Source organism: Centroberyx affinis, unplaced genomic scaffold, assembly GCF_046629955.1.
Source record: "Centroberyx affinis isolate AG114_WGS23_722 - 3 ecotype Tasmania unplaced genomic scaffold, CSIRO-AGI_Caff_v1 ptg003919l_1, whole genome shotgun sequence".
NCBI classification, from domain to species: Eukaryota; Metazoa; Chordata; class Actinopteri; order Beryciformes; family Berycidae; genus Centroberyx; species Centroberyx affinis.
The window spans coordinates 177,617-195,825 of NW_027281753.1; the positions used below are offsets into that span (position 1 = coordinate 177,617).

Below are 18,209 nucleotides of genomic sequence, written 5' to 3' on the forward strand. Positions count from 1 at the left end.
GAAACCCAGCTTTGTTTTTAGAATGATAACCATGGAGCTTGGAAACCTAGCAGGCTTCAAAAGCTCCAGGGTCACAAAACCTGCTCAACACACAAAATGTCCTACCAGTTTGAGGAAATGCATGAAAATCACCAAAATTTTAGGGTTTTTTTGTTTTTCTCACACCAGTGCTGACATCGCAACTTAGAGAATAGCTATAGAGGAAAGCTGGAAATAGATCGGAGCTGAGTCGGGGATTCTCTCTCCTCTGTGAACTCAGTCATTCAGTCAGAATATACGTACTATTCCAAGATCCTCTTTCCCATAGGAGGTCAGTTACAGTTCCTCTGAGTCAGACGGTAGTGTGGCAGGTTGGAGTCTGGCGCTCTTTTTGGATTGTCCCAGTCAAATTTCTAGCGTTACTTACTCTTAAAGCAATACTCCACTTAGTTTAAACATGGGGGTTATGCGGCACTTGACCGCAATGAAAACCAGAATATAAACTAATCACCAAGATCGGATGCAGCTGGACGAGTTTGTAGAGTTTGTAGTGTTTGAATGAGGCCACGGAAATAGCCTGAAAACTTAGCATGCAACACGTTTGTGAACAGATTCAACAACAGATCCTGCTTTTTAAGACAATAAAGCAGTAATTGGTTGGTCGTCATTTTGCTTTTCTATTCTTGGTTTACACTAAAAGTAGTATTTAAGAATAAAAGTAGATCCGGTCTCCCAAACAGGAACTATCTCTCCTAAATGGTATCTCTCCACTATGCTCTCTTCTATCAATAAAAATGCTATTTGGTGAAATTATGTTCTAAAACGTTGGACCAACAGTCAATTGGAAATCACAGTAGCAGGATCTGTTGTTGAATCTGTGTTCAATGTCAGTTTTCAGGTTATTTTCATGGCCTCATTCAAATGAATGGGAAGTAAAAGTCTGAATGCTACAAACTCATCCAGCTGCATTTGACCTTGATGAGTATTTTATATTCTGGTTTTCATTGCTTTAAGTGCTTCTTTTTAAATATTTTCTATCTATCTATCTATCTATCTATCTATCTATCTATCTATCTATCTATCTATCTATCATCCACCCATCCATCCATCCATCCATCCATCCATCTGGAAATAAGAATTTTAGAGAATCTGAATGTTGCCTCCTCCTACAAGCCCCTCCCTCTTGATTTGAAAGGAACCAATCAGCAGCCTGTGTTTTCATCACCTGGAAAATATTGCTGGATGTTGACTTGCATGTCGCGCAAAAAAACGAGCATCAGATGAACCGAACCCAAATCCCTGTTCTTTATTCGATGGCCCTCTCTTTTACACAAGTCCTTTTTAATCTGTCGTAATCCATCAGTATCTCTGCGGCCTCAGGTTTTAGCCCGGCTTAGCGGTTCATATACACAGTGATACAGCATGATGTTAAACAGTAATTCACCCTAAATGGATTTATCCTAATGCGACCGGCAGATGGCCGGCACACTGATCAGGCCAATATCAGCATCGTGGCACAAACATGGCCGTCACACCCTGACCCACACTGGATGGGATTATTCTCTACAGGCCGCAGTGCTGCCGTTGACAATCGGAGGAGAATCTATTCTCATTCTGCTCCTTGAACAAACTCTGCTTATTCAACCTTGGAAAGAATTTATTCGACCGGTACAGAAATGGGGTCGTTAACCTTGTTGCAGGCCGCATTTGACTTGTCTGTGTGTTTTATTGTCCTGCATTTTAGGAATTTACAGTATCGGATTATCATTATGCTTTTTTAAAGCTTCCCCACAGTGACACAGTGCATGAAATAAAAATCTGACAGTCATTTAATCTTTAAAAACCCTATTTTTGTTCAGAAAAATGTAAAAAATATACCAGTAGGGTGTGATAATTTCACTTGTTTCAACTGCAGTTTCAAAAATTCTTAGTAGAAATGAATTGGAATAAAATGAACTTAGCAATTTAGCACCTTGTTAAAAATTTATATTTTCTGCAGTTGTCTAATTGTCTATATTATGATCATTGGTTCCTTGTGGGTGCTTGTTCTTAATTGTGAATGGCAGAAACAGAGCTTAGCCCCTCAACAGTTCATAATTCACAGAAAGGTTGCCAATATCTATTTGTAGACACATCATCACATAACAAAACTCAGCTGTAAATGTAGTTTGCTAAAGATAAATGGAGCACATACTGTAATGTAAGACGGAGCCATATGTGAACACTTGGCAAAGAAATATACATATGTGTGTGTCTGTGTGCATGCATGCGTGTGTGTGTGTGTGTGTGTGTTTTGACATGCACACACATGCATACACACTCTGTGGTTGGAGCTTAGCTCACCGTGGGGGAATAGATGCACCTGGACCTGCTGATACACAATGTGTGTGTGTATGTGTGTGTGTGAGTGTAGGTATGTGTGTGAGAGAGAGCGAGAGAATAATGTTCTATTCTATTCTATTCTATTCTATTCTATTCTATTCTATTCTATTCCATTCTATTCATGCACTTCTGCACCCTGGTTTTGAAACTATGGGAGGAAGATGTTGAGGAGTGCTAAAGAGTTTGTTCAACAGAGATTCTGTATCACTCAGATTGCTGAAACCTTTTCTGTTTTTTTCTGTTTTACAGAGATTATGAATGATGTTATCAAGAAGGTCAAGAAGAAGGGAGAATGGAAGGTAAGAGTCAGCACCAGAGTCAGAAACACTTCAATTAACAAGTAGGATGAATTTGCAGGTATTTGTCATGATTACAAAAAATGCCCCTGTTGAGGAAAAACTGCGTCTAATCCAGGGACGGGCAGCCGTGGGTCATGGAGGGCCGAGAGGCTGCAGGTTTTCACTCCAACCAAACCCTACAGCAGCTGATTTCACTGATCAGCTCACCTTCAACCAGAGAGGAGGAACTGATCAGTGACATCAGCTGCTGTAGTGTTTTGGTCTCGGCCCTCCGTGGCTCATGGCTGCCTCTCCCTGGTCTAATCTGTTCAGTGACAGCTTGGCTGTTGGGCAGCGGTTCTCTGTCCTGGTCCTCAGGTTTTCTACTCTACCTGGTAGTTGATTACCTGATAGATTCACCTGGGCTGACTGAGAGTAATGAGTGATCAACTACCAGGTAAAAAACCAGCAGGACTCTGGCTCCCGAGGACCAGGATTGAGAACGACTGCGTAGGGTGTTGTCCTATTTCAGACTTTGTCGATATAAATCCAGGGAATGATAATTTACAAACCTGTTGCCTGTGGCTACTAATGTTCTGCCTGGGCTGATGCTAAATTTTCCTCTCTGCTCAATATTTGAATGGGAGCCAATAGAGACATTATGAAGCTGACAATGAAATCGCCCCACTGGGCTTTAGCTCAACATCGTTCCATCCCTGTATAAATTATTTATCATTACTGCACCATGGTTACACATTATATATACATATATATATATAGCTTCAAAAGTTGGAAAGCAGAAGACACCATTCAATCTATATCTATATCTGGTGTCTGCGCCTAACACAGCTGTAACTGACTTCTCATTTTTAGAGTGGGTGTGTGAGCAACATGTAGCCAGATCTATTATTCTAATGTTTTTGGGGAGTTTAGATTAATCTTACATCATGGTTTAAGGGCTGAGCATGCTGCAGCTATCCTGCATCATCAGTACTGCAGGATTTTCCAAACAATGAAGACAGTTTATCCCAAATGAATTATTCATGGTTGCAGGCATGAAAATAAGTGACAGTTACTGCTGCAGGTATCAGCAAACTAAAGACATTTTTCCTCAAAATTAAATAAATGAATATGATATTGAGTAATGCACATCGGGCAAAAAGAAGTTCTCAAAATGCATATATAGCTTTTTTGAATGAAACTTATTCTCTTAGAGGTTGAGCAACATGTACTGTGTATAATAGCCATGTGTGTATATTTACTGGTTTCTTCCTTGTTGCCAGGCGCTGATCGTGGACCAGCTGAGCATGAGGATGTTGTCATCCTGCTGCAAGATGACAGACATCATGACAGAGGGAATCACCAGTAAGGGATAAAGTTGTACTTTTCTGCCATTTCAGCTACTATGACATACACTACCAGTCAAACGTTTGGACACACCACATTTTTCTTTATTTTTACTATTTTCCACATTTTAGAGTAATAGTAAAGACATCAAAACTATGAAATAACACAAATGGAATTATGCAGTGACCAAAAAAGTGTTAAACCTAAATCAAAACTATATATACAGTACTGTGCAAAAGTCTTAGGCACCCTAGCTTTTTTATATAAAATGTATCTTTGATGTTTATTTGTTTTCTGCATTGGCGTGTCACTAGACTGCTCTTTATAGTACATTTCCAAAGCATCTTTGCTTTATGGATGTTTTTTACATGTGCCAAAGACTTTTGCACAGTACTGTATATATACTTATATTTTAGGTTCTTTAAAGTAGCCACCCTTTGCCTTGAAGGAAAGGCAAAGGCTTTGGAAAGAAATTCATACATAGGCATCAACTTCACTATTTATATTTGTCTGAGAAACAAATTTCAAGCATTTAAACATAAGCCTTTAGATCAAAATGGCTTTAAGATCATGGAAAACATAGTGACTTTTGACTGGTAGTGTACAGTGGTCACATCACTAAGCATCTACTGTTTCTCACTTCCCTTTCATAGTTTTGTTTGTTTGTTTGTTGGTTTGTTTGTTTGTTTATCTGTGTGTCTATCGAACTCTAAACCTGTATATCTGTTTCCTGATAGTTGTGGAAGACATAAACAAGCGACGAGAGCCTCTTCCCACCCTGGAGGCCATTTACCTGATTACCCCCACAGAGAAGGTAAACACACACACACACACACACACACTGGCTTTCTCTCTCTCTCTCTCTCTCTCCCTCTCTCTCTCTCTCTCTCACACACACACACACACAGACACACATACACACACACTCTTACTATATTCACAGTGTATATTTAGAGTGGTGTCTATGGCAGCCAGGTCTGTGCTGTTAGCACCCACAGGAGCCATATGCCAGGGTGCTGATGGAGAACACACTGTTGTTGACTTAGCCGAGGCAAACCGCACACACACACACACACACTCCTTTGTTTCCATGGTGTCTCTCTCTCTCTCTCTCTCTCTCTCTCTCTCTGTCTCTCTCTATCAATACACACACACACACACGTACACGAATGTAAACTGACGTCATACACACACGTGTGCAGACGTACTGATTGTCTCTGCCTCTCTCTCCTCAGTCTGTGCACACCCTGATTGCAGACTTCAAAGACCCTCATTCAGCTAAATACAAAGCAGCCCACGTCTTCTTCACTGACTGTGAGTATACCTGGGGACAGATGGGGAGTGTGGGCTCACGATGATCAATGAATCTCCTGTGTTCAGAAAATAACAACAATAATAACTGAATACGTGTCGTTTTCTGCTGTAGGTCTGATTGCGTTTGTTTTTATTTTACTTGCTTGTGTTTTGTGTCCTAGTTGAGTTTTGTTGTTGTTTCGTTTCTTGAACGTTTTTGTGTTAATGTTATGTTTTTTTTGTGTATTAATGATATTTTCTTATAAGCCCCTTAGAGTTTTCTCCTTTTTATATTGGATCACTTTTTATAGCTAAATAAATTAACTTTAACTCAAACTCCATTGCCAGAAAGACTCTGATGATTTAATTAAGTAGATTTGATGGATTATTGAATTATGCACAAAGATCCTCACATTGTCCCTTTCTGTTGCTGTGATCTCTGTTGGAATATATTGTAAAATAACGATATATAACGAGTTTTTTGTGTAGGCAATAGAAGTTACCTGTGATTCTGCAGTAGTTTGTTAGTTTGGAATTCCCTCATCATGGAAAAATAGATTGATTCACTGCACAAAGGTGTTAGATGGATGATAATAATTGAATTGAATGTATGAAGCAGCTGTCATGTGACAATATTGTAATTTCAGTGTTACTGTAAAAGTTTAAAATGTTCTTTTAGGGTAAAGATAGTCTGGGCAATTTTTGAGGCAATGTAGCTGATGATAAATTGGCCAAAAGTTTAACAAATGTTTCCTGGCAGAACAATGCTGACTCCTTACACACTGTTGCATTTCAGAGTTGCCCAGTTCAAAAGTTGCCCAGCGTATCACTGCCTTTACTGTATGTTCTAGGTTAGTTCATAGTTTCTAGGTTGGTGTCTAGGAAACCCATTCAGAATCCCTTGCATCATGTAAAAATGTGCAGCTGATAATTAGAGGAAAGTCTGTTTTTCTCAGTTTCACCTTATTGAGATGCAAGTTTTTCATCTGACAATAATATGACGAGTTGGTGTTTGGTTGTCTCCCCCCTCCCAGCCTGCCCCGACCCCCTGTTCAATGAATTGGTGAAGAGCCGTGCTTCCAAAACCATCAAGACTCTGACGGAGATCAACATCGCCTTCTTGCCCTATGAGTCTCAGGTAAACATTTAGAAGAAGGAAGGTCAAGCGACAAGGAGAAGGAGGTGGAGAATGTTTGTGTTTTTGTGTATGTATAAGAGCGAATCAGCACTAAATGTAGCATTGAGCTCAGCTGTAAACATGGTTATATATAGTGAACAGCATTAATCCTGTAATTTCAACATTCTTCTTGAATTAAGCCCTGCATCCGCTTCTAAAGGCAGAAAATAGTTGTTACACTTTTCTGTATGGGCTGAAACTTCTGGACACACCTCAGTCAGTGTTGTCAAGGCAGGTATTTCATCTTTGGCAGCATCAAATGCTTTGCGTTCAGAAAATTGTTTCCCCCTCTTAAGTAGAGATGGCTGATCTGTTATCCCAGACACACACTTCTATTGGCTCTCACTCCCCAGACCCTGTTGACGCTGGAGGTCTGCAGCCAGACCCTGTTGGGGTTTTCTCACCTTTCTCAAAACTGTGTACTAGGCGGAGACTGGCGGTGTGTTTACGCACTCTTTAAATAGATAGATGGCATGTAACAGTATGTGTGACAACGATGTGAAAAATACATTTCACTTCTTCATTTTTTTTTTCTGCTTGCGAGGATATTAGCAGTTATATGCAATTTTCTGCTCTTATACAAAAGGCTAAATTGAATAAAATTGAGGCTAAATTGATTGTTACCTCTTTTGGTGACAGTTTCATCTTGCTATCAGCAGCCTTCTTTCTATCTTGTTGTTAACGTTAAGTAAAAACTAAGTTGTTGTCACCAGTGCTTAGTTGCAGAATGAGTTGTGTAATGGCAGAGTTATTTCTGAGTCATTTCCACCTTTGTTTTCACCACTCTCACCGCTCTCCAACTCTCATCGCTCCTCCCAGAAGACAATGCATGACATCGGTTTACGTTGCTGTTGTTGGTCACTGTCTGTGAAAACTAAGCACAAGGGAGAGAGAGAGAGAGAGAGAGAGAGAGAGAGAGAGATCCAGAGATAGAAAGCTCCAGCCGCAGCAGTAAGAGATCGATTAAGATGGAAAGCCAGGTTGAAGGAGAGTGATACTGGAAAGGACATGGACAGAAACACTAATGGAGAGGTTATCGGTTATTAGGATCAGAGACAGATAAAAAGTGACGGAGGGAGAGAATTCAGAGATTACAGCAGAGTACATGCACACACACAAACAGACAGCACACACGCACACGCACACACACACACACATTCAGGTGGCCGTTGCTCCGGGGCCCTGGCAGCCTTGGCACAATGTTTGTGACTCACCAGTCACTCTGTTTACTGGCAGACTGTTCCAGAAGGACTCACATTGTCACATCACCTTCCCTTCCTCCCTTCCCTCTCCCTTCTTTCCCACCATCCCTCACTTTCTAAATCCCTGCCTCCTTCCATCTCTCCTTTTTACGCCCCTCCATACCTCTTTCCCTGCTTTCGCACATACTGCTCTATACTGCTGTATCTGTATTTATTCCTACTTACCTCTCCCTTTTCTCCAGAAATCTGCCTCTTCCTACATTTCTTCCTCGCCACTCTCTCCCTCCCTCCTTCCCTCCATACCACTCCTCCTCCCTCTGTCTATCCCTTGCTCTCTCACTGGCTGAAGATGCTGGCTGGCCCACAATGCCTTGCTCTCCCCCTGTCTACAACGATTAATTCAGAGTCAGGGGGTTTTTCTGCTCCAGGCAAAAGTGCTGCCTCATGAGCCCGCCCATCCACCCGCACTCTTGCTCTCATTGGACGAGTTGGGATCCACACTGCGGACGGTGGCGAATGGGAGCCGGGCTAGCATAGGGACCCATCTGCAGAGCAGAAGGACCGTCATGTGACCGTGGACAGATGGGGCGGGAGGAGGGAGCGGGCTGCGAGTGATGCAGGAGAGGAGAGGTATAGAGTCAAGGAGAGGAGAGAGGAGAGGAGGAAAGGGAACAGTAAATGTAGGAAAGGGAGAGGGCAGGAGAAGGGAGCATGATAGGATAGGAAGGATAGGAAGGACACAGAGTAAGAGAGTGCTTTTAAAAGGCAGATTTGTCAAACAGGGCTTTACAGAGCAGCAAAAGACACTAATACAGATAAAAACAAGAAACCAAAACATCTTGTGACTCCGGGAGATGAGAGATGATGCCAGTGTGTGTGTGTGTGTGTGTGTTTTTTGGGTTGGGAGAAAGGAGCAGAATGTGATCAAGACTGAGCAAGGAAAGATGCTAAATAGGAGGCAGAAAGCAGAGTGGAAGTAGAGTGGGAAGGACGGTCATTGATGGATAGGAGAAGAGCGCCGATCAACAAAAGCAGGGAAACAACGCCCCCTTCACTGTCTTGTCACTCTGTATCTCTGTGTTGCTGCCTGACACAGTAGCCAGGAGGCCGAGCTTTGCCCTTTTCAGTGGCGTGCGACAGAAATACTAGATAGAAAAGAAGAAGAAGGCCGTATGTGTGATGTGATGCAGTAGTAATTTCTAACAATAAATGAAGCCATTGTTGTCTGAACACTGTACACCCTGCAAAAACTGACAAACTTGTTAAGTTATTTTATCTTGTACCCAGAGTTATTAAGCTTATTTTAGTTGGGTTTTTTTGTGAAATCATCTTACTGCACTGGTAGATAATTTTACCGGTTTTTACATGTAACTTGTTTCAGGACATTTACTTATTGTAAACATGGAAATGTCTTGGAGCAAGTTTCAAGATTTTCTTCATTGTCTTATGATGATTTCTTGAAAGAAGTCATATTGGCATGTATCAAGTGAAATTTATTGAAACCAGCATGATTATCTGCCGGTGCAGTGAGATAATTTGACTAAAAATATCACAGAATAAGCTTGATAGGTCTGAAAATAAGTTAAAATGTTTTGCAGTGTATTGCTGAATATTGATTCCCATTGTGCAACTGAGATCCATAATCTGGAAGCTGTGGGCACTGGAGTACGTCACTACTATTTTCATTATTGGATAGGACACTATGGACGTGTGATTTAATGTGTGTGTGTGTGTGTGTGTGTGTGTGTGTGTGCAGGTGTACTCTCTGGACAATCCAGATGCCTTCCAGAGTTTCTACAGCCCCCATAAGACCCAGCTGAAGAACCCAGTGATGGAGAGGCTGGCGGAGCAGCTGGCCACTTTGTGTGCCACCCTGAAGGAGTATCCCGCCGTCAGATACCGAGGGTGAGCAGCAGTAGAGGGCGCTAACCCGAACCCACACGCACCCGTGGGTGGAGTCTGGCTTCCCAAAGGCTTCTTAGCATTCAAGGAAACAGCAGATTTTGACAGAGAAGGTCTTTTGTCGACCTAGGCGCTGTGCGATGACGATGAGAAGCTTGTTGTTGCCATTTTCACTGTGTGTTTTGAGTTTATAGCTTGCTCCAGTTCCTATGCTAACGCTTTAGGACAGGGAAGAGAAACTGTGCCATGGAGGGCCGAGAGTCTGCAGGCTTTCACTCCAACTAAACACTACAGCAGGTGATTTCACTGATCAGCTCACCTTCAACCATAGAGGAGGAACTAATCAGTGGAATCAGCTGCTGTAGGGTTTGGTTGGAGTGAAAACCTGCAGACTCTATCCTGCCTCTGCTTCAGGACGCTATGTATTCAGTGGATGGTACTGGCTCATATCATCTCAAAAATGACATTTAAAGGTGCAGTAATTAAGGTTTTTACTGCCCCACAGCACAAAATGACCATAATATAGGCTATCTGCAGGGTATTCATCAATAATGAATGATTACCTGAGATTTCTGGCTTTCAAAATTCACTTTCTTGCCTGTAATCTCTGATTTGGAACAAAAACTTCCCGACCTTTTGAATTTCAAGACACTTTGACCACATCTCCTCCTCCACCTACTCGCATTTTCACCCACTCAGCAATGGAGGACGGTGCTACAAGCGAGTGACCAGTGTAACCAGTGCTAATATTTCAGCTACGAAGGCTACAAAGCCTCATTCTCAAGCCAGAAAAAGCAAACGATAAAGCAATATTAGTATTACGGTATTTAGCTTTGTGATATATTATCTTCTCACTAGACATCTCTGTTGGATCTCTAATTATCTAGCTTAGTCGTCTCTATTGTGAAAAAGTGACTTTATTGTGTGTGTCATTTTTTAAGCAATTGCGTATCCTGGCCTCCTGGTCAGCGATAGAGGGTGGATAGGGGTCATAGATTACTTAATACAATTCTTACAGCGCTGATTCAGCATATTTTTCTGAATGTCAGTGTATCCCATGAGATCAGTATTTGTCCTTAGATTTTATAAACTGGGGCAGAGTTGTCTCTTCACTACACCCCAGCTGACAGTTTCACTAGATCTATCATAGAAATGCATTCAAAATATATTTTAGATGTATTTTTTTTTTTAGATTTTCACCAACGTGTATTTCTGTTTTTGTTGTTTTTCTCTTGCTTGCATTGTTCTGTCTCATCTGTCTGTCTGCCTTCCTGAATGTCGACGCATTTGTCCGTCTGTCTCTCGCTGTCTGCCTCCCTTCTTCCCTATTCATGTCTCCCTGTCTGTCTGTCTGTTCATCCGTCTGTCTTTCTGTCTCCTCATTTCCATGTTCATCCATCTGTCTTTCTGTCCATCTACTTCCATATGTTTCCATCTGTCTGTCTGTCTGCCTCTGTGCCTCTGTCTGTTCATCCGTCTGTCTTTTTATCTATCTATCTATCTATCTATCTATCTATCTATCTATCTATCTATCTATCTATCTATCTATCTATCTATCTGCCTGTCTGCTAACACGTCTGTCTGTCTGTCTTTCATATCTTTCCATCTGTCTGACTTATCTGCCTGTCTGTCTGTTTGTCTGTCTGTCTGTTAACCCGTCTGTCTGTCTGTCTGTTAACCCGTCTGTCTGTCTGTCTGTCTACTTCCATATCTTTCCATCTGTCTAACTTATCTGCCTGTCTGTCTGTCCCTCCATCTGTCTGTCTGTCTGTCTGTCAGGGAGTACAAGGACAACGCCACCCTGGCCCAGCTGGTTCAGGACAAGCTGGACGCCTACAAGGCAGATGACCCCACCATGGGAGAGGTGAGCTTGCCGTTTTCTTTTTACTTTCCCCACAATTCTGCTGTCATTTATTGTGTCTTATCCAATTCATGATGTGTTTTTGTTTGCTTTTTTGTTTTGTAAGTAATCTCAGCAAACAAATAAAATCTGCACACTGTCTAATGCTCCCACGGTGTATTTATTAACACCTACACTGCTGTAACATTTCACCGGCTCTTCATCAGACTCAGCAGTGTAGGTGTTAATAAATACTCAGTGGGAGCATTACACAGTGTGCACACTTTATTTTTCTTTATCCAGCACCTGTGACTGAGGATTGGGATGTGTTTTAATCTCACCTCCACAATTTGAATATTTTCTCTCCTCTCTCTCTCTCATCTTGTTATGTGCAAATTAATATTTCCTACTGTACCTCAAATCACTGAATTACAGTGTATGGCCTTTATAATATTCAAGGCTGCAGAATGTATAATTAATTTATCTTACAGTTGCTGCAGTTTATAAGGTTGAACTGCAGAAGAATGATATTGCATGTTTATATTATTGCTCCTTTCATTCCTCATATTTCTCATATTTTCATTTCCCATCCCTCCAATCTTCTCTCTTGTTCTGCCTCCACTTCTCTCTCTCCTTTTAACATTCTATCCATTTTATCTATCTTCATTTTTTTTAATGTATTTTATGTATGCTGTGTATTTTGTGTATGGTCTATCATCTTAAGAGTTGCACTGAGGCAAATTCCTATCACCTTTGTTGACCAGGCAATAAATTATTGAATCTTGAATCTTGTCTTTCCTTCTCTCTCACTGCATCTCTCTTTCTCCGTCTCTTTCTTTCTCTTCTTGTCTATCTCACTTTCTCCCCTCTCTCTCTCTCTCTCTCTCTCTCTCTCTCCCTCTCTCTCTCTGTAGGGTCCAGATAAGGCTCGCTCCCAGCTGATCATCCTGGACCGGGCCTTTGACCCCGTGTCCCCTGTCCTCCATGAGCTCACCTTCCAGGCCATGGGCTACGACCTGCTGCCCATCGAAAACGATGTTTACAAGTACGTGTTCGTGTTTGTCCTCTATTTTTCAGCAGCCAAATGTCTACTGTAAAGAATAATAACCAGAAAGGTGGTTACTTGTGAGGACTGTTTTTCAGACTTAATTGAGAAAAGGGTAGGCAAGACTTTCATGGAAAAATAGACCTGTCTTGACTCTCGCCTGACTCTAATTTGGGACTGCAACAGTGAAGAGCGTCCCAGTACCACTAATTGAGACGCTATAAATTCACCCTGTTTTCCCAAATGAAATTCTGGTTCTGGATATGAACACTGGCAGAAAATCTTGTTGGCGCACAAGAAGTGACAAATCAAAACCTGAGAACAAAATACATACACCTGCTGTAACAATATAGATTTTTTTTTAACCATTTTCACCCCTACCAGCCACTAATAAAGGAAGAAATTTAGGACTGAGGACTGAGTGCAGTTTGCTGATGTCACATTACACCATTTCTGGGCAATGAGGGCCTTCAGACTTGATGAAATTCAAACATTTTCCCTTCGCTGCAACTTGGGGCTGCCAAAGTGTGAAATAGTGAAATGCAGCTTTAATTTCAGGGTTAGGATGTTGAGTTAGAACGAGAGTTAGATTAAGGTTAAAGGTTAAGGTGAAAGTTAAGATAAGGCTGGCAGTGGTGACGGTTTAAGTGACAGAATGAATGCAAGTCAATAAAAAGATTGCTGTTACTCAGTTTCTGTTCTGTTTCATGGCTTCTTTTGAGGTGAGATGTTTCTTTAAGCCACTTACCCAATCGAACATATCAACATACCAACAACACCAGTATACCAGCAAAATATACTACTATAAAATTTGTTAAAACAAAAGGGCAAGTGCACAGGATAACTAAAACAACAGTAAAACAAATACAGACCATTGTTCAAGTTAAAGCCTAAAACAATTGTCTTTTAATTTGTCTAGCCACATCTTTTTGGGAGGTCACTGCCATTATTCATGTTTTTATTATACTTATTCTTTTTATATGTATTATTATCATTATTATTATTATTAGTGGTATTAGTTTAAGAATTCATGTTTGTGCAATTAGGATTATGAATATTACTATTATAGAAGTTTTTGCCTCCAGTTTTTTTAGTTCCTTTCCGCTACTTGTCTGTCTCCCCTTCTGTCTATCCTTCTCTTGTTTTATATGATTATTATTATCTATGTGTCTCCCTGTTTGTGTTTTTTTTGTCCACATGCGACTGATTGCTTCTCTGTTTCTTTCCTCTTGCTGCAGGTATGAGACCAGCGGCATGGGAGACTCTCGTGAGAAGGAGGTTCTTCTGCACGAAGACGATGACCTGTGGGTCGGCCTGAGACACAAACACATAGCCGAGGTTTCCCAGTGAGTATACCCTCTTTTTCATATATCCTTTCTCTTACTCTTTAGCCACTCTGTCTGATGAATAACATGATGGCTTTGTGGAAAATGTGACTAAAACTTTGTGTAATGCCTTATTGCTCTTATGTTTCCCCCATTTAACTTGTTGGCTATTGAATTACTGATCAGTAAGCCAATTCGGCTCAGTTACACTTTACCTAATGCTGCTTTTTTGTGTGTTTGCCATTAGGGAAGTGACACGCCAGCTGAAGGAATTTTCCTCTAGCAAGAGGATGAACACTGGGGAGAAGGTGAGGAGGAAGGGCAGCTAAGAGACATTTAAAAATATTATAGTCTGAGCCAGGATATTGGTTACTGGCTGGATACAGCCTGGAAATAGTGATGACTTGAGGGTGATGACTTTCCTTATTCATGAGAAATTCTAGTTGTTGCCATCATGCATGTATTGTAAATGATAGGATAAATTAATACAACTATTTAGGTAATAAATGTTTCCAAATAACCATTAGAGATGTGAGTGCATACTGGCTCACATCTCAAATTAACCAACATGCACACACTGCAAGTTCAGTCTAAGTGTCCAGTTCAAGTGAAGAGATCTATCCCAAAATGCTATATATCAATTTTTTGAAAAAATTCAGTTTGTCAAACAAGGGCTGAAGTTACACGCTATCTTTTAAAATATGGCACCTATGTCCTGTTGGCCAAGAACTTAGATTTATGGCACTTACTCTCTCTCCTGAATAGATCCTTGCTTGTGTTGTATTAATCAATCACTTTGTAAGAGTAGGTGTTTCTATTTTCAACTGGCAGATATTTCATTTTGGAGCTATGCTCTAAGCAGATTTAATACTCCATTTGATGTCATCCATTTATTCTGCATAATTTATATGAGTGTATGTTGCTTCTTTTCCAACAGACCACAATGAGGGATCTCTCCCAGATGCTGAAGAAGATGCCTCAGTACCAGAAGGAGCTCAGCAAGGTGTGTTTGTCTGTCTGTGTGTGTGTGTGCGTGTGTGTATGTGTGCGTGTGTGTTTATATGTGTGTGTGTGTATATTGACTCTGTTTCCTTCTCTTTTTCAGTACTCCACTCACCTGCAGCTGGCTGAGGACTGTATGAAGCATTACCAGGGAACAGTGGACAAGCTGTGCCGTGTGGAACAGGTAAGATAACAGTAATAGAGTCAGGTCATACATGCTATATATATTCACTAGAGGAATTTTAATTGTCAAAAATAAATAAATTGTTCTCATGCAATGCGTTTGAATAGCGCAAGATTTTGACAATAAATTCCTCAATTGTTTACAAAACCTTTCCATAACTAGGTCCGTCAAAATAAAATGTTTTTTCGCAGCCCCTGGAAGTGTGAATTTGAGAGTTTTCAGGAAGAAACCTGGTTCTCAAAACATTTTAAAGAACAAATGTGTATGCGGTCTGAGGTCTGAGTCCTGTGTGCCTGTCTGTGTAGGATCTGGCTATGGGCACAGACGCTGAGGAGAGAAGATCAAGGACCCCATGAGGGCCATCGTGCCCATCCTGCTGGATGCCAACGTCACCACATATGACAAGATCCGCATCATCCTGCTCTACATCTTCCTCAAGAACGGTAAGGAAGAGCTACGGACTGCATGAAGAATCCATATCCAAAGTCTATACAGCCTCTGTGCTGCTGCCCTGTGCTACTGTTCCAATTTGTTTTACTGTAATTACATTCTGCACTATTTTGGTAATGTTTCAGCTCTTGCTCCATTGCCTTTTTTAATGTCAATGCAGACTTAGGCTACTACACATGGAACCACTGAAATGTAAGGCTTACAGTGCAGAGTTCAAGTTCAAGTTTATTGTCACACACATTTTAAAAAGTACAATGTACATTCAAATGCAATGAAATGCATCTGCCCTGGCTCTATCTCAGCCCTTAAAAACTATATATAAACAAAACAAAAACAATAAATAAGAGATCCCACAAATAATAATCACTATGAGTTATGTAAAATGCTACTGTTCAGTAATCTAACCGCCTGGGGGTAAAAACTGAGGAAAACAGAGGAATTAACTTTGCAATTAACCTCACAATCCATCTGCATATGGATGTCATGGGTACAGGCTGTCAACTGAAAGTAATTATAACACCTGGTGTTGTCTGTCACTTTTCTCTACATATTTGTAAATCACTTTTCTTTACAAAGGTGCTGTAAAATAAACAAAAAAAAACAAATTTGTCCACCAGCAATCAACTCTATGAAAGGGACAACTAGCACTGCTGGTTGCCAGTAAAGCCCGTCACTCATTAAGACTCACTCAGGAAACCATATTGGACTCCCAACAAACCAATTAACAAAACTACTACAGCCGAATTAGAGCTATTAGTTAGCAGTTCAGTTCAAGCCCATTAAAAATGATGTTCCAGTAATGTGCCTTAAAAGAAGAAAAAGAAAAGCAGCCTGTGAAATGCAGATGGTTTCCCAGGTTAGAGTGGCCTAGGCCTCAAATTCAACAGAATTATTACAGGTTATTATATTTTAAGCAATAACATACGAGAGAGAGCACTATATTGTAGACAGGATACTGTTTGAGTCATAAGGTACAACTTACGGTTATAAGCACTGATGAAACACCTTGTCCAATCACAATGCATGGTCAGAAGTAAACGATTCTCATGACCTTAGTGTGTGTCTTACTGTGTGTGTGTGTGTGTGTGTGTGTGTTCAGGCATAACGGAGGAGAACCTGAACAAGCTGATCCAGCACGCTCAGATCCCTCCTGAGGACAGTGAGATCATCACCAACATGGCCCACCTGGGCGTGCCCATCATCACAGACGTAAGATGCAACTTCTGTGTCTTTGCTCCTCTCTTTCTTATTCCCTTTTATCTTGTTATTCTTATTATTTATGCAAAGTGTCCTCTCCTTTTTCACTGCCTCGTTTTCTTTCACATATTCATTGTCTCACAGATTGCCAGTGTTAGTTCTTATTTCTTAACATGCTGTGTGCTGCATTGAGTTCCTTTTAAACACCTGACAACAACAAAAAACCTGTTTTATTTTTTGTTTTGAGAAATTCTATATAAATTCTCTCTCTCTCTCTCTCTCTCTCTCTCTCTCTCTCTCTCTCTCTCTCTCTCTCTCTCTCTCTCTCTCTCTCTCTCTCTCTCTCTCTCTCTCTCTCTCTCTCTCTCTCTCTCTCTCTCTCTCTCTCTCTCTCTATTCCTCCTCTCCTTCACCAGTCCACTCTCCGCCGAGGAAAGAAACTGGACAGGAAGGAGCGCGTGAGCGAGCAGACCTACCAGCTGTCCCGCTGGACACCACTGGTCAAGGACATCATGGAGGTGTGTGTGTGTGTTTACAGGGGTTAAATCATCTGCACCTGTACTATTTATATCTTGTATTTGCTACATTAAAAAAAGCAGAATAGAGGGGTTTCAGGTGACGTAACGCTCCATCTGGCGGCCATATTGGAGGTCCTCAGCTGGGCAGCAATAGCTGAGAGCAGCTGATTGTGTTTTTAAACATACAACTTCATCACAACAGAAATCAATAGTTAATTTCTGTGCTGATTTTGATGGGGAACTGATCAATTTCCCAACTGATAATCAATTTTGTGTTCAGATAATGTCAGCTTGTTAGCTAGTTAACCGTAGTATCAGCTAACTAAGCTAGATCAGTGGTTCTCAACGTGGGGTCCGGGGGCCACCAGGGGTCCTTGAGGGGGTTCTAGGGGGTCCCCAGCAAATTGATGAATTGTTAAACATTATTTCATTTACAAGAAGTTAACACACTTAGAGAATGTAGAAGAATGACTCTTTTGATCATAGTTTCACTGTTACCTCTCTACCTACAATACAGATGGTCGTGGAATTCTGGACAAAATCATATCTAACAATAAAAATATTCTCAGATTTGGGTCAGAGAAACAAAATCTCATCGAATGGGGGTCCATGGCCCAAATGTGGACTAAATTAAGGGTCCTTGATATGAAAAAGGTTGAGAATCACTGTAGTAGATGCTAGCTTTTAGTGTGGTTAGTAGTCGCATCTTATTATCAACATTAGTTTCTTTGCTAAATTAGTCTGCTGGCTAGTTTGTGAGCTAAAGCTAAAGCTAAACCGGTTAAAGTTAAGCTGACAATTCTCAAGCTATAATTGTGAGTGTTTTGGAGCAGAGACTAAGGCTAAAGACAAGACAGTTTACTGTGTCACTGCAACCTAAATTTGGAAACTAATCCACCTCATCAGTCTATTCATGTTTCCTCATAACATACTTACTTTACCTACACCCACAACACAGTCTTTTTCAGGCCTCTCTCCTTTAGCCTGGTTGTTATATATTTAGCCAATTCTCCACTGGACCTCCATGATGGTGCCAGACCTGGTTGCTAGGAGATCTGTGACGCAGCTCCAAAGCCTCTATTCGAGTG

General features: G+C 41.0%; 1 protein-coding gene across 1 annotated transcript in view; it reads left to right on the top strand.

Annotated features, from left to right (window-relative positions):
• LOC139663128 (syntaxin-binding protein 1) overlaps positions 1–16,528 on the top strand; it is a 29,179-nt gene extending 12,651 nt beyond the window's left edge. Inside the window, exons 2-15 of the mRNA XM_071541672.1 lie at positions 2,611–2,660; positions 3,923–4,004; positions 4,724–4,800; positions 5,222–5,300; positions 6,314–6,417; positions 9,415–9,563; positions 11,340–11,424; positions 12,315–12,445; positions 13,684–13,791; positions 14,018–14,078; positions 14,708–14,773; positions 14,876–14,956; positions 15,262–15,399; positions 16,506–16,528. Coding sequence (XP_071397773.1) covers positions 2,611–2,660; positions 3,923–4,004; positions 4,724–4,800; positions 5,222–5,300; positions 6,314–6,417; positions 9,415–9,563; positions 11,340–11,424; positions 12,315–12,445; positions 13,684–13,791; positions 14,018–14,078; positions 14,708–14,773; positions 14,876–14,956; positions 15,262–15,312 — 1,124 coding nt within the window. The 3' untranslated portion in view covers positions 15,313–15,399; positions 16,506–16,528. The remainder of the gene's footprint in view (positions 1–2,610; positions 2,661–3,922; positions 4,005–4,723; positions 4,801–5,221; positions 5,301–6,313; positions 6,418–9,414; positions 9,564–11,339; positions 11,425–12,314; positions 12,446–13,683; positions 13,792–14,017; positions 14,079–14,707; positions 14,774–14,875; positions 14,957–15,261; positions 15,400–16,505) is intronic.
• The last annotated feature ends 1,681 nt before the right edge of the window (positions 16,529–18,209 follow it).